The sequence below is a fragment of the Lepisosteus platostomus genome, chromosome 10, assembly GCF_059453375.1.
Source record: "Lepisosteus platostomus isolate fLepPlt1 chromosome 10, fLepPlt1.hap1, whole genome shotgun sequence".
NCBI classification, from domain to species: domain Eukaryota; kingdom Metazoa; phylum Chordata; class Actinopteri; order Semionotiformes; family Lepisosteidae; genus Lepisosteus; species Lepisosteus platostomus.
The window spans coordinates 22636935-22651928 of NC_142620.1; the positions used below are offsets into that span (position 1 = coordinate 22636935).

Sequence of the window (14994 nt, forward strand, 5' to 3'; positions counted from 1 at the left end):
AACAGATATTCAGATGAATTTTGTCTGATCCCCAGATGACAGACAACTCAATAAAGTTTGCCACTGAAGACATTCTTCATTCATACTGACAGTTTACAGTGTAGAATTCAACCTTTCGGAAGGCTTTGATGTGGCAACAAGTCTTATTTTAACATTCTTCCAAATTTCTTCTGGGTCAAATGTCTTTACTGTCCATTTATGATAATGAAGTTATTATTCAAAGTCTGGCTTCAGAAAAGACTATTGAACACCACAGAAGAGAAGCATCCTTCTATTATATAACTTATTACAAGCACTTTTTAGAGCACTTTGATCTCCAGAGTCATTTCTTGCAAATTACAAAAGACAATATCCACTAGACTAGGATAATAAACATTTTCTTATAATTAAGAAAATAAGATAATTCTTGGGGATATTTAAGTGTTTTTTTTTAATTCTAGTTGCAAAAATTTGATTATAGGCTTTTCAAAACTGGGGTGGGAGACAGTTAATGAACAATGTTCAAAGAGTCGTAAAACATATGCTGTAAAATCAAACTTGCACAAAGAAATGCATTCAGTGCCTTGATTATTTTCAGTTGTATCTAGCTTTCATGTGCTCTCTCACCGAGTCTGGCACTGAATTATCTTAAACAGAAAATGTTTATTTCCCTTACAATCTAAAACAGATAAAACAGTGACCTGATAAGAGTATGCCCAATTTTAATTCAAAATTATTTCTTGTGCAGCACCTATACTATACAGAGATAAAATTAATGTGTCTTACAAATCAGTTTTAGGCAGATGTCTAAAAATTCTAGATGTCTCATGCGTTTCTAATGGAGCAAGGATCTCTATATTTTCTGTTTCTAGATTCCTAGGAGACCACATGATCTTTTTGGATACTTTTTAATATCTAGCTAATATGTACTATATCACATGCCACTTTAATGTTAACTGTAGTGTAAGGGGATAAGAAACCTTATCAGTGATGGACCTCTAATATGGGGGGGAGTGGTTTAAAGGTGGGCAGGTGAATGCAGTCTAATTCCTGTGTGCGGAAGTGGGGACTGTAGCAAAAAGCTCAGACACTGAAAAAAATTACTGGCTATCACAATCTGATTTGGTGATTTGATGACTGTATTTAACACTGAACTTTGAGCTCAATTGTTTTTTAATTGTTATTTTGCATTCATCATTTTTAATTTGTAGTTTAAACTTGTTTTATCATTTATTATAAGCAGAATCTCAAATCCCAGACCAGGAGGGAGGGTGGTCAATTACATAGTGTGAGACTCCAATCATGAAGAGCCATACTGACTTTGGGTTTTAGTTCCACCTGTTATCAATGATCTAATCAAGATAATTATTAGCCAAATTATTTCTATTTTGAACACTCTTTGAAGGTCTTCAGCAATTGTTGATTTAAAATGACCAAGAAAACCTGCTTTCAGGTTCACAAGATCATGACTTGTGCACATATGGGTTGACTGGACAAATTACCCAAATCTTCTCAGCTTTCCAAGAGCTGGTATCATTAATGAGCCTAGAAAACCGTCTGACACACTGTCCTCCAGGACCAGAACTGCAGACCCCTCACTAAAAATGAACATGTCTTCTGTCAATTAATTGACAATTCCCATCATCCATAATATATCCTTTTTATATTCCTTATTTCATAAACTGTATCAAAGTTGTTTCAAAATGCAATATGTATAGCCCAATGTTCTCTTTCTTTTCCTGCCCCTCATTCTATTTGTATGGTAAGTTCATACTGCATCCTGAACAGCTTACCCACCTCTCTGCACCTGCCTTAGAATGGCTACTAGCATTTTTCAACAATTGCCTATTACTAAACAAAATGCCTAAGATCTGGAGAACAGCAAAAGTCATCGCTATTCTTAAACCAAACAAACCACCTGAGGACCCAAAAGGCTACCAGCCAATCAGCCTCCTCTGCATCACCTTCAAGCTTATGGAAAGGCTAATATACAACAGAATAAGCTTTATCATAGACCCACAGCTCCCAAATGAACAAGCAGGTTTCAGGACAAATAGATCAACAACCGACCAGGTCTGCTGTATGGTTAATGATATCGAACAATGCTTCCAAGAAAAAAAGAAAGTGGGTGCTGTTCTTGTGGACTTAACAGCAGCTTATGACAGTCTGGCATAAAGGACTCATACTGAAACTGTTTCGTATTATCCCAAACAAGAAAATGGTCCTCTTTATCCAAGAACTAATCTCTAACAGATCATTTATCCTCACCAACTTCTACAGATGTACGGTGGAGAGCATACTGACCAGCTGCATCACAGTCTGGTACGGCAACTGCACCGCATCCAACCGTAAGGCACTACAGCGGGTGGTCAAAACTGCCCAACACATCATCGGCAGTGCCTTACCATCCATCCAGGAAATATACAACACCAGGAGTCTGAAGAAAGCCACCAAAATTATGTCTGACCCCACTCACCCCAGTCATAACTTGTTTGTTCCCCTACCATCTGGCAGAAGGTTCTGGTCACTCCAGTCGCACACAACTAGACTCCAAAATAGCTTCTTCCCCAGAGCTGTCAAGTTGGTGACTCCCCCACTCCCTCCCACCATATTATGATCTCTCCCAACGTCTTCCTGTACCCACAACGACTGTACTCCTACACCACCACACACACATGTAAGCCGAAATTGTACTGTCCCCTCGATAGCCCAGTAAAACTGTAACAGGCATAATAATATTTAATATTTATTAATTAACCATACTATTTTTAACCATACTATTTTTGCACTGTTCCAAGAATTACCTTGCACTGTTTTTGTCCTGTTATATTTTCTCTGTTTGCGGAATTTTGCACAGTTTTGATTACTTGATTACATGTTATTTATGTTATGTTATTACATGTTACTGTTATTGCTATTGTGTAACTGTCTATTGTCTTATCTTCTGTCCTATTTATATACTGCACCTGAGTGACTAATGAGAAACACTTTTCATTATACTATGCACCTGTGTAAGTTTAATGACAATAAAGTTGAATTGAATTTACCTTAACACTGGGCAACGACACCTCCAGGAAATTTTACCTTAAGAATGGCGTCCCGCAAGGCTCGGTGCTGGCGCCAATGCTGTTTAACATCTACACAGCTGCCATGCACAACTGCCAAAAAGTACATATACGCAGATGACATTGCTATTATGCATTGCTCCACAGACATCAGAGCAATAGAAACTACACTATCGAATGACCTGAACAAGCTGAACTGCTACTTCAAAGACTGGAGGTTAAAACTTAGCATCACCAAGACAGTGAGCAGCACTTTCCACCTCGCCAATCGCCTTGCTAACATAACAATCAATGTCAAGTGCGAAGACAAAACTATTCCATTCGAGAAAAGCCCGAAATAACTAGGAGTTGACCTTGACCGCTCACTGACCTTCAAACAACATCTCGAACAAACAGCAGCAAAAATCCAAGCAAGGAACAACTTCCTGCGAAGACTAGCTGGCACTAGCTGGATTGCAAATTTCACCGTCTTACGAACCTCTGTGCTTTCTCTGGCCTTCTTGGTAGCTGAGTACTGCTCTCCTGCCTGGCACAACAGCAGCCATACGAAGAAGGTAGACACAGCCCTGAACAACAGCATGTGCATTATAACCGGGTGCATTAGATCTACGCCTACTGAATTGCTACTGATTCTCAGCGGCATCTCTCCACCTAACCTTCGCAGAGAAGCAAGTTCCATCAACTTTGCACTGAAAGCCTCAGATGACTCCAACCACCTGCTGCACGATGCCATCTGCAACCAGAACACCACAGTCCTCCAATTAGAAAACCGTCACTCACCTTCTAACACAATGAGGCGCCTTATGAAAGAAGCAAACAACGACAATGGCAGTAATTGGGCTAACAAAAAGTGGCAAGATGAGTGGAATAATAACAACCACAGACTGAATCAATTTATTGACAAAGTATCCAACAAACCTGCTGGAAATGACCTACCCAGACAAGCCTGGGTCAAGCTGAACCGACTAAGAACCGGAAATGGCCGTTTCCGGGCCACTGATGACCCAACTTGTGAATGCGGCGATGGCAAGGAGCAGACGGCTGATCACATCCTATACTCCTGCCCTCGCTTCAGATGCCCCGGCAACTTTATCGATTTGGATGATGCCAGCCGCGACTTGCTGAGGCACCTGACTGTGACAATATAACTATGTAACTTCTGCATGATAAGCTCATACGAATATATATATATATGTATTCTATTTGTGTATATGGTATTATGCCAACTGCATTCATCACTTTTCAATCAGGAAACATGACCAATTTATATCAATCAGCTCTGACCAAGACTAAAAAAACTGAACATATTTCTCCTGTGCTAAAAGACCTGCACAGTCTACCAGTCTCTTAGAGGCAGACTTCAAAATTCTTTTCTTGACCTATCAGGCATTGTCGCCGGTGTACCTAAAAGTTATTATTCCCACACGTTCCAGTTCACTAACTTTGTACCGCTGGTTCTGGGCTCCTTGACATTTGAAAAACTTCAAATTGCATGTTAGGGGACTGGTAGCAACAGCCCTTCATCTCTGAAATACTTTTTACTTGCTTTTATTCTGAAGTGCTTTTTATATCTCACCTTTAAACATATGTGTTTTCAACGGTTTTTAATTTATCAATCATATCTGGTGTATAATTTAAGTAAAGAGCCCTGAGAATGCTTTGTATTGAAATGAGCTATTTATGAATAAGACTGACTGATTGACTGATTTGGCAGGGAATGGTCTTTTCTGTCCAGTGATTGGGTCAGTCAAGGAATGGCATTGAGCGACCAAGGCCATGACCTTGTTCAGCAGAATCCCGTCCACGAAACTCAAACAGGGAAATGTTTGCCTGAGCTAAAGGCAGAAAGAAGGCCTGTTCATACCTCCGTGAGGTGGCTCGCGGGTGTCCCAGATCAGAACGCGTCCATCATCTGAGGAACTGGCAAACACGTTGTCGTTGACTGGGCTGACAGACAGACCGTACACAGCGTCATCATGGAGGAACACATTCAGAGTATCACCCCTGTGGGAGAAGATGATATCAGGAATCAGAGCTGTTAAATCAAGAATTCATGACAGGAAATATAATCTTAAAAGTGTTAAGGGAAATGGCAAGAATCAGGGGCAAATCAAATTATATTAAAGTGGTCATTTATTACTTTGCGCAATAACTTTACATGCTCTACATAAAGAACCAAAAAAGATTACTTTAGATTGACGTCTAAATCATTTTCTCCAGTAATCCTTACACTTTTCTGGACACTCCACTCATAGCACTTTACAGGCAATGGGGACTCCCCTCCACCAGCACCAACATGTTTCCCCACCTCAAAGACATGACAGCAGCCATAGTGCAACAGTACGCTCACCACACATTAGTTATTAGTGGGGAGGAAAACAGAGCCATGAAGCCAATTCATAGATGGGGATTATTAGAAGGCCATGATTGGTAAAGCCCAATGAGAAATTTGGCCTTGACACTAGGGTTACACTGCTACTCTTTTTGAGAAACACCCTGAGATCTTTAATGACCACAGAGAGCCAGGACCTCTTTACGTCTCATCCAAAGGACTGCAGGGTAAGTGCTGCCAACAGATCCTACTAATACCTATTCCAGCTGCAACCTTAGCTTTCCCAGGAGGTCTCCCATCCAGGTACAGGCCAGGATCTCTTCTGCTTAGCTTCAGTGGTTTGCCACTTCAAAACATTTTCATAATACCACACTCAACTAAAAAATATGCCTTCAGTCAGTACATCCTGGGAAATTTCTAATATCCATACATACTTTGCAATGCATTGTCTAGATTGGCTACCTATATTTTCTAATCTATCTTACACAGTTACATCTATGCCCCTAGCAAAAACATGCTAAACAGTATTTAACAAAAAAGGACAGGAGGCTCAAGATTAAAGTTATGAATGTGGAACATGGTTGCCTCAATTTATGACATTTTCTTTGTCCTATGTTGTTCTTAGTCTACAGTTTTTTCTACATGTTAGTGTGTCAACCGATACTGTTATGGGCTTGTAGTGTGAGGCAGTTTTTTGGATAATGGAAACGCCAGTACAAACTTGAGGGTTCAAATCCCAGATGAGACATTGCTGTTGTACCCTTTAGCATGGTACATCACCTGAATTCTCTCAGTAAAATAGACAGCTGTATAAATGAGTGCCAGTGTAAGTTACTTCAGATAAAAGCATCAGATAATAAGTCAGTAGTCTTAAGTGACAGCATGAGTCAGTGTAATGACCTCCCCTTCTTATGCTGGCAGAAAACACCTTCTGTGTCACAGGAAACCTATATTGAGAGGCAGTGTGGCATCATGGAGACATTTTGGAATGCACACCACTTAAACAATGACATAATGTGCTCAGAAGAGCAGTTTGGTATGATTTCTGTTCAGCACAGAATTAAGTCTGCCAGATGTCATATCTGACAGTTATGCTACATGTTAGATGAAAACTGAATATTCAGCTTTGACAGCTGAAATTAAACACCCTGCTGCTCCAGGTAAGGCTACATAAACAGACTTCACAACTTTAAGTTTTGTTGCAATCCCTTGTTAACAGCAAAAGCACATGACTCACATATTGATTCAATTCATTTCATCAACAGATGCAAGATCTTTGCTAAACACTTTTAATGTCTTATCACATATTTGGTACACATAGATACATACATTTCACTATCAAAATCTCTTAAAAAATCCCTGAACTTATGTGTCAGGAGTCTATGCTCCCATGGCCCACATGGAAAGGTACTGTAGATCTGGTGGCCAGAATGCCACAGGATCATTGTGAGGACCAGACCTAACAGGTAGGCCAAATTCTATGCCAAAACCAGAGAAAGTGAACAGTAAAATATGTGGTAAAGACAAGGCAGACATCTGACCAAGATGGCATCACCCTGGAGTCTTGAGGGCTGCCAGCAGAGCATAAACAAATGCAAGCACAAGGATGTCCAGCAGAAGGATTGGAGGACACTGGAAATTAGAGAAATCCTGGAACTTGAACTGTGGGGATTAGGGATGTCACAGTGTGAGATTTTGGTGGTACGATTATAGTCTCAGGAAATAATCACGTCTTTTCAGGTAATTTATTCTGAGACACTATGGAGGGAAAAAAGACACAAAGCACGGCATAATTAAACATTTTATTGTTTTTTTTCCCCATAACATTCTTTTGGTCCTGGAAATAAAACATGTAACCTACTTTATATTAAAAACATAAATATGATGGAGAAAGGAAATATTCAGAGAGGTCAGTCCCAGCCCGTCCCTCTCCTCACTTGGAACTTCGTCACTTGTGTGTCAGTTAAAAGTGTATTTACTTTAATGCTAGGGCCAGTGGATGGACTGGTGGCGAGCACCAATTACAGCTCAGCTGGCTAGTCCAACAACACCTTAGTAAGCCTACAGAGAGCAGACGTGCTGTGAAAATGACAGAAGGATACGACATCTCAGCATTGTATCCACCAAAAAAGCGCCTTAAATCAGCAGTGTGGGAGCATTTTGGATATCTAAAAAATGATCAGGGGGTAGTAGAAGGAGCCAGATATCCAATTTGCAAAACGTGCTGAAAAAAAGTGGCTGCCAATGGTTCAAACACATCTAATCTGCTTTAGTGATCACCGTCTATCCCTCTATACACAAGTCAAGGTAAAAAAAAATACAACTAGCTAACGTTACATAAGTTAGGGCTTGCCCTGGCTGGAGCAGTTCAGAGCTGCATGGAAAAGCTGAGTGTGCAGCCCAGTGCTTCAAGGATAATGAAACCTTAAACATGTCTTGACCCGTTCAGAGTCCTGACCTTACAACTCCTACACAACTCCAAGATGACACAAAATGACAGATAACAAAAATATATCTCAACGACCAACCTTTTTTGCTGGATGTATTGCTCTGTTTGAGAACTGAAAAAGGATTCTTAAACTGATGAGAAGTGCCTTTGACTCTGAAGTCAATTTAGGCAGACACCACATTAAAAATATCCTGAACAGCTGACTTTTGTTACTTGAACTCTTGGTCCAATAACTCTGTAATACAGAGTACATGGAAAAGCAATAAGTCATCTTTTTGTAAAACCATTAACATGTAGCAAATTGTTGTCCCCTTCCCAACTGGCAGTTTGCCTATTCATCAAAATGTGAAATTAGCCAACAATCCCATCTGAATTTAATGGGTGCAGTTAAAATGTTATCAAATCCAGAAAGAAGAACAGTTACAGTGCAAGGCTCAAAAAGACAAGACCACTTGAGATATCTCAATATTTTTCATAGACATAAGAAAAAAAAAGATTTATTTTTAAAATAACATGTGTGGAAAAACCAACCCCTGACATGTTTATTTTACATGTAAAGGTCCATCTGTTGTCCTGAATTATAACCACTGTAGGATATATTTAACTTAAAGCCAGTAAAAGGTAATATTCATCAGGTCAGAGATGGGCAGTTCCCATCCCAGTATAGTCAAATTATGCAAATGAGGTGTTCAGTTCAGTAACTGAAGTGATCTGGATTGATTAAACACTATTCATCAAAAGCTAAAGCTGCCCATCCATTATTCCAGTTATACCGCTCTTTGTATTCAGAAACCCAACATATTTTAAGTTAAATCCAAGCAGGAAGTAGGGCACCTGAAGTCTGAACCATAAGCACACAAATATTTAGAAAATCAGCAACTGCTCTGCTATCTCAGAGTAATTGCTGATATAAAGACTGATAATCTTAAATTGTACAAACATCAGTATGAGATCTTACCTCTCCACATCATGGAGGATGACCTGTTCGTCATTCCCTGAAAGAAGAAAAAAAGAACTGTAATCTAAATTCAATCTGTTTATCTTAAACAGTTGTATTGCCACTGCAGTTTAGTACAGAAATGATCTAGCTCTATTTAATGTTTACGAATAGATCCTATCTTATGTCTCATAGAAAAAAACAATGTTTTTTTTCAGATACAGATTAACAGAACCAAGAACTCAAAAAATGAAAAACTGATTGATCCCCATCAGTACCCATCCCTGCTGCTTTCTCTACAAGGATATATGTGAACAAAGGACTAAACATTCAAAGATCATACACATATACAGAAATATTTGAATTATGAATTGATTTCAGCAGTACAGGCAGCATATTTTTCTAATAATATGCTTTCTTTCTCTAAATCACCAGGGATACCAGAAAAAACAAAGGAGCTAGAGTCCTATCAACAGCCAGGAGGATCTTCGGGTTAAGCCTGTGTCTCTGAGTGAAATAAGCAGGTGACAGCATGTTTTTTTCTAGCGTTTCAAAATTAGATTTTTAGTCTAGGTGGTACGAAATATGCTGGAAAGAAATAACAGGAGGTGGTATTGGGGTTTAGAACAAAAAAAATACCATATTGCTCAAACACATCTTGGGAGTCTGGAGTTAACCATCACTGGACAAAATTATTAGTCTGAGCGAGTGGTTACTGAATGGCTGTCAGGGGCAACAGCAGGTTAGTGGTAACCTGTCAGCTGTCATTTTCTTAAAATACCTAATCAGCTATCTGTCTACTTCTCAAGCCTTTATTAATGTAGGTGCTAAAAATCTTCAGCACTGTGGATCTGCAGGACTAGACTTGACCATCAAGGCCACAAAACTGTTACGTTTTCCTGCAGTGAGGACATGACACCGAGTGGAATCTTACCTCCGGAGAAGACCCTTTTATTGGTGCTGTCAAAGGCCAAGCAGAAGATGTTGGACAGGTGCTCTCCCTTCAGTTTTACCGGTTTGGCCCGCGAGTGGATGGCCTTCTCCATGTGCCAGAGCAACACTCTCCGGTCATCTCCTCCTGAGAGAGGACAAAAACACATCAACCCATCAGTCATGACAGTCAGTAGGACAGTTCTCTTACCAAGAAGACAGCATACAGTAAGTATAGCAACACACAAGGAGAACTGGGTGTGAGCTCCACTGATTCCCAGACTTCTGTATTTGACATTATACGCACAAGTCCTGCTCCCAATAATATTCACATTGCTATAAAATTAAATGTTAAGTCTTGAATGTGTTTTGAATCTAGGGAAAAAAAAACCTTCCTTAATCTTCCTTACCCCAAAAAGGTAACAGTGACCCTAAGGAGAAAATGTGTATTGGAACCGATAACATTGGGTCATCAAACTGATTTTGTATGCAAATCCCCAGTTAATCATGAGTATGACTTTGAAAAAAGTCAGACCTCAATGCAAATATTGCATTCTACCACAACTGTTGTGGGATTTTTTAACAGTGTCACCTCAACAGGAGTATACAATGATTTTGAACACACTCTGTCAGACATTTTTTAGTTTTCTTTCTTCAAGAATGTAAAAGCAACGGCACTGACAGAAGACTTCTTGTGAGGAAGTAATGAATATTTATTTTTTTTAATTTGGCAAACGGTTTTATTTGCAATTCTATGTATAGCACACCAAATGTACAGCATGTCTTTTATCGAATGGAGTGGTAACAAATTAAAACTGTGCTATTCCATTTTTAGATAAAGGCTTTGGTTCTGTAACCAAAGTTTAAATTAATAAAAGTCACTTTTTAGAGTGTTTTTGACAAAAAGTCATTCTTCAGGTTTGTAGAAACAAAACCCGTTGCTTGAAGTTCTGGAGTGAATGTCCAAACAGAATATCCATTCCAACAAGTTCTCAAGTGCCAAGTCAAATAAGGTTGTTTGTCCAAACAAGTCATATTTTAGTGCCTTAAACCTTGCGTTGAAGTTTTCAGGCTTTTATTTTGAATTTTGTGGATCCTTTCATTATGTTTTCTGTGGTGGAATGCCTTAACCTCTCAAACACATATAGGATAGTCACATGTCACTGTTTTTCTTGGGCCAATATTGATACCAAAAAAGCAAACATAGGATCATATTAAAATAGCACTTTTTGTGAAGACGATTGGAAACTGTCTGTAAATGGTAAACCCCAACTGGTTAATGAAAGCTTCAGAAAACAAATTAAATCGGTAGCTGAATTGCAAGATTATTTTTTACATACCATGGTAGAATTACAGTATATTAAGGAGTGTATTATACTATGCTTGGTAAACTGGTCTTTATGATAGTAAATATACTGTATATATTAATTTACATTGCTATGCTAAAACTTTATGAATTATTTTCAATAAGGTGCCAAAGGTGCATAATAACTGAAGAGCTGGAAACAAAGTGGTGACACAGGGCAGAGTTTGCACGTTGCCTTATTAAATTTGTGGTAGTTCTTCAGGAAGTTCCAAAAGAACAGCAGGATGAATGCTATAGAAGGCCAGAAAATAAAACTAACATCTACTGGCAATCCCAGATGACCTGGAAGAACAATCCTCTGCATCCACAAATAACATCTTAGAATTATTATTGTGGGAGATGTTAGAACAGGGAAGGTGGCCTTGAAGAGCCACAATAGACCAATCCATTTAGATCTACTTTAAATCAAGAATCTGTAAGGAACTGCAACATGTGGGGTTTGTTGAATTTATGAAATTAACCGATTCTATAAAGTTAGGAATGCCGAGTTTTGTATCTTGAGAGCTATAGAGCCCTGGCATTTTCATTTAATAGAATCTCTAAATGGGAGGCATGGTGGGGTCAATTTTGGACATGGAGTCCTGTTTGCGGGAGTTTGTACAGTATGTTCTCCCCATGTTCATGTGGGTTTCCTCTGGGTGCTCCAGTTTCTTCCCACAGTCTAAAGACATACTGGTAGGTTAACTGGCTCGTGGGAAAACTGGTCCTGGTGTGAGTGTATGCGTGTTGTGTCTGTGAGAAATGTGACTAAATCCTCGCGGGGTATCAAAATCAAGTCCAATAATCCTAAGGCACGTAATTAGCAATGGTCACTCTGGGATGAAAAATAATTAGGACCACCAATAATAGTCTTCATATGGGAAATTAAAACAAACGAATTTCTAGCAGCAGTGAAAGGCAAACTGGACTTTACTACTGTTGACACTGAGGCACGTAATTAGCAATGGTCACTCTGGGATGAAAAATAATTAGGACCACCAATAATAGTCTTCATATGGGAAATTAAAACAAACGAATTTCTAGCAGCAGCGAAAGGCAAACTGGACTTTACTACTGTTGACACTGTGCTGTTACTAATAATTACAGTAAGTCAACTTTTAGTTTTCATTTTGCTTTATTTATAATTATTTATATCTACAAAGACGTTAATCTTTCCATTGCTTATTTCCAGTTGAGGGACTTGCCGCATGTTGTCAAAAAGTTGTATTTTAGAGCTACTGCAATACCTGATGAGAAACGGGATGGAAATTCAACAAAAAGCCAATTCTCAAGACCCACCGCAACAACCAGAATAAAACATCCAGATCACTAATATTTTGTAACTGCGTCAGTGTTATAAAATCACAAGCGCTCCGAATAGTTACAACGTTATGTGGATTCACCAAATGTGTAATTTGTGTAACTTAAAACTACACATACAGCATCTACTTGTCACAGGACGGCAATCGACTATGTCAGGTTTTTCTACCCCACTTGTCCAGTCTGTCATCTTTAAATAGGTACTCGATTGTTCAACCTGTATCTGGTGGTGTGGGGCCTTTCCCGATGTTTTGAAGCCTGGGGTTTTACTTCAGCACCTGTCCACAGAACCCCACTCGAGATTGTGGCGAAGGAAATAGGTTGCTTTAAGGCCCCCAATAATTAGAAGTTGTTGTGGTATACTGAATGTTTACGGAAAGACACGAATAATAGCATGACCAGTCATCTCAGTGGTATTCACACAGAACTTAAAAAAGTAATGCAACGCTTGTTAAGACGAGCTTCAAGAGCACTTTTACATAACGCCGTACTTTTAAAACACACTTACGTCAGAGATACGTTGAGTTTATTATGCTGTTTTTAATAGCTCTTAATTAATATAAATCTGTCAACATTTTAACTACTTATTAGAGGTTAACGCATTCAGACATCTTTGTTTTCAACACAGGCTAAAACGAAACATCGAACTTCAGAAGCTTTTGGGCACCTCTGCACTGCACGTCCGTTCAAAATAAACTTTCGCGTTTCTGAGCACTTCTCAAAAACGTCTTAAACTCCTAACCAGTTGAGAACTGATCACCATATTATTTTTCTCCATTTGAAGTACGGTGTTACATAGGACATATAAACTAGGCATGATCAACAAACCAATGGAAATTTAAAAATAGAATTACTGTATATTTTGACCCAAATTTTATATTTATGCTTCAGTCAGTTTCAGTTTTATTCAGTTGTAGGGAAAACTTCATATTCTGATGTGAATTGATCTGTGTTAAAAGCAATTCCAAATAAAAAAAATAAATGATCAAAGATAAAATGTCTACATACTAACATTGCTTAACACTAGCTAGTGAATGCACAGATGACGTAGCTTGTCCTGTAAATAATATTTACATAAAGATATGCACTGTTGCATGCCTTTAGTCTTCAAATGAGACGACCCGAAAAACAAAATATGCCTATTAGCATGATTATATCCTAAGATGACGAAACTGTAGACATGGGTTGCAGTCAAATACTACTAATAAAGATAACCATAATGATATGACAAGGAGAGAGAGGAAACGGAAGACATGCCTACATACCGGACACCAGCCATTCCCCTCCATTGTTAGAAAACTCTATTGCATTGACACATCCAAAATGTCCCAGCAGATCCTTCTTGTACAGACTGGTGCAGCCTGCCAGTCGTCGCCTCTGAAATTCGTCCTTCATCAGAGGGTGCCCGTTGATCTTCCTCCGGGACAAGAAGCCCACCGAAGACCGCATACCGCAGCCCTTCACCACCTTCATTCTTCCTCTTCGTTCTTAACTACAATATCCGCAGTGTCAGACGCCGACTGTGTCCAAACATTAAATATGTCAGATTGCGTGCTGCCTATTTGCGGCTACATCGTGGCACGGAGAGTCTCAGTCTCTGCGCTGGATGTTTGCAGTTCACACACACGACTCGCTTCCTGCTCCACAGCCCCCTCCTCCGCCGACATCATCACAGCTGACCGGGGTGAAGTCATTTGACACCGGCGATGCACTTTTTTCATCATTCTTTGCTGTGACGTTTTGTTTGGAAAATTTCCCCGAGCTATGTATTATTTTAAAACGTTTTTTTTCTTTTTGTATAAAATGATAATGATTGTGAGTTAGGGTTTATACACGTTCGTGTCTACAACACATTGAGGATTTATTGGTTTATTGAGTACAGTACATACAGTAGTTATCTGTATTAATCAATATTGTATTTCACAACCTTAAAGCTTGAGTTGACAACGCTGCCTTCTTCTTCCAAAGATGGCACAAAATTGTATGTTCGGTAGAACTGACAGTGACCTAAGAAATGTGTATGATGTGAAACACAATTATTAAGAATATTGAATATTACGAAGATAAGTCTAAATTCCAGGTGCTTTTCCCAGATTCGAAATAGACTCCATATTTTGAGATACCAGTCATTGACCAATGGAAAGTGTTTTGGTCAATTAACAATGACTATTTTTTAATTGAAAAATTATTTGTTTAATTAATTTACAAGCTCTGGCTAAACCCCTTTCAGCAATAGAATGATATACAACTGTGAGAAAAATTGCTTTAAATGTATGTGAAACTGAAATATAAAAAGATACCAAGTGAATACCTTTGCCCATCCTTTTATCTTTTTTAAAAAACATTAAACATTAACTTTTTTTTTGCATCTGTGTTTTGCACTTCTGTTAGGGACACAGAAAATATAATCTTTGCCTTGTTTCACTGGCTTTATGAGAGATTAGGAGTTAGAGTTCTGTACCATTTTTATTAGATGTTATACTGATTATGTATAGAAATCTTTTTTTTTTCTTTTTGGAAGACAAACTCATAAAGCTCTTAGCAGATTGCAGAATAGGCAAAAAATATCCAAAAGTAAAAAGCTGAATTGATGTACAGTATGCTGAATACATCCCAGACCCTAACACCTAATACCCT

The 14994-nt window shown here is 38.8% G+C and overlaps 1 protein-coding gene across 1 annotated transcript in view; it reads right to left on the reverse strand.

Annotated features, from left to right (window-relative positions):
• dcaf5 (ddb1 and cul4 associated factor 5) overlaps nucleotides 1-14027 on the reverse strand; it is a 36367-nt gene extending 22340 nt beyond the window's left edge. Inside the window, exons 1-4 of the mRNA XM_088648828.1 lie at nucleotides 13623-14027; nucleotides 9697-9840; nucleotides 8784-8820; nucleotides 4909-5048 (exon numbers count right to left, since the gene is read on the reverse strand). Of these exons, the coding sequence (XP_088504954.1) occupies nucleotides 4909-5048; nucleotides 8784-8820; nucleotides 9697-9840; nucleotides 13623-13830 (529 nt within the window). The 5' untranslated portion in view covers nucleotides 13831-14027. The remainder of the gene's footprint in view (nucleotides 1-4908; nucleotides 5049-8783; nucleotides 8821-9696; nucleotides 9841-13622) is intronic.
• Nucleotides 14028-14994: the final 967 nt, after the last annotated feature.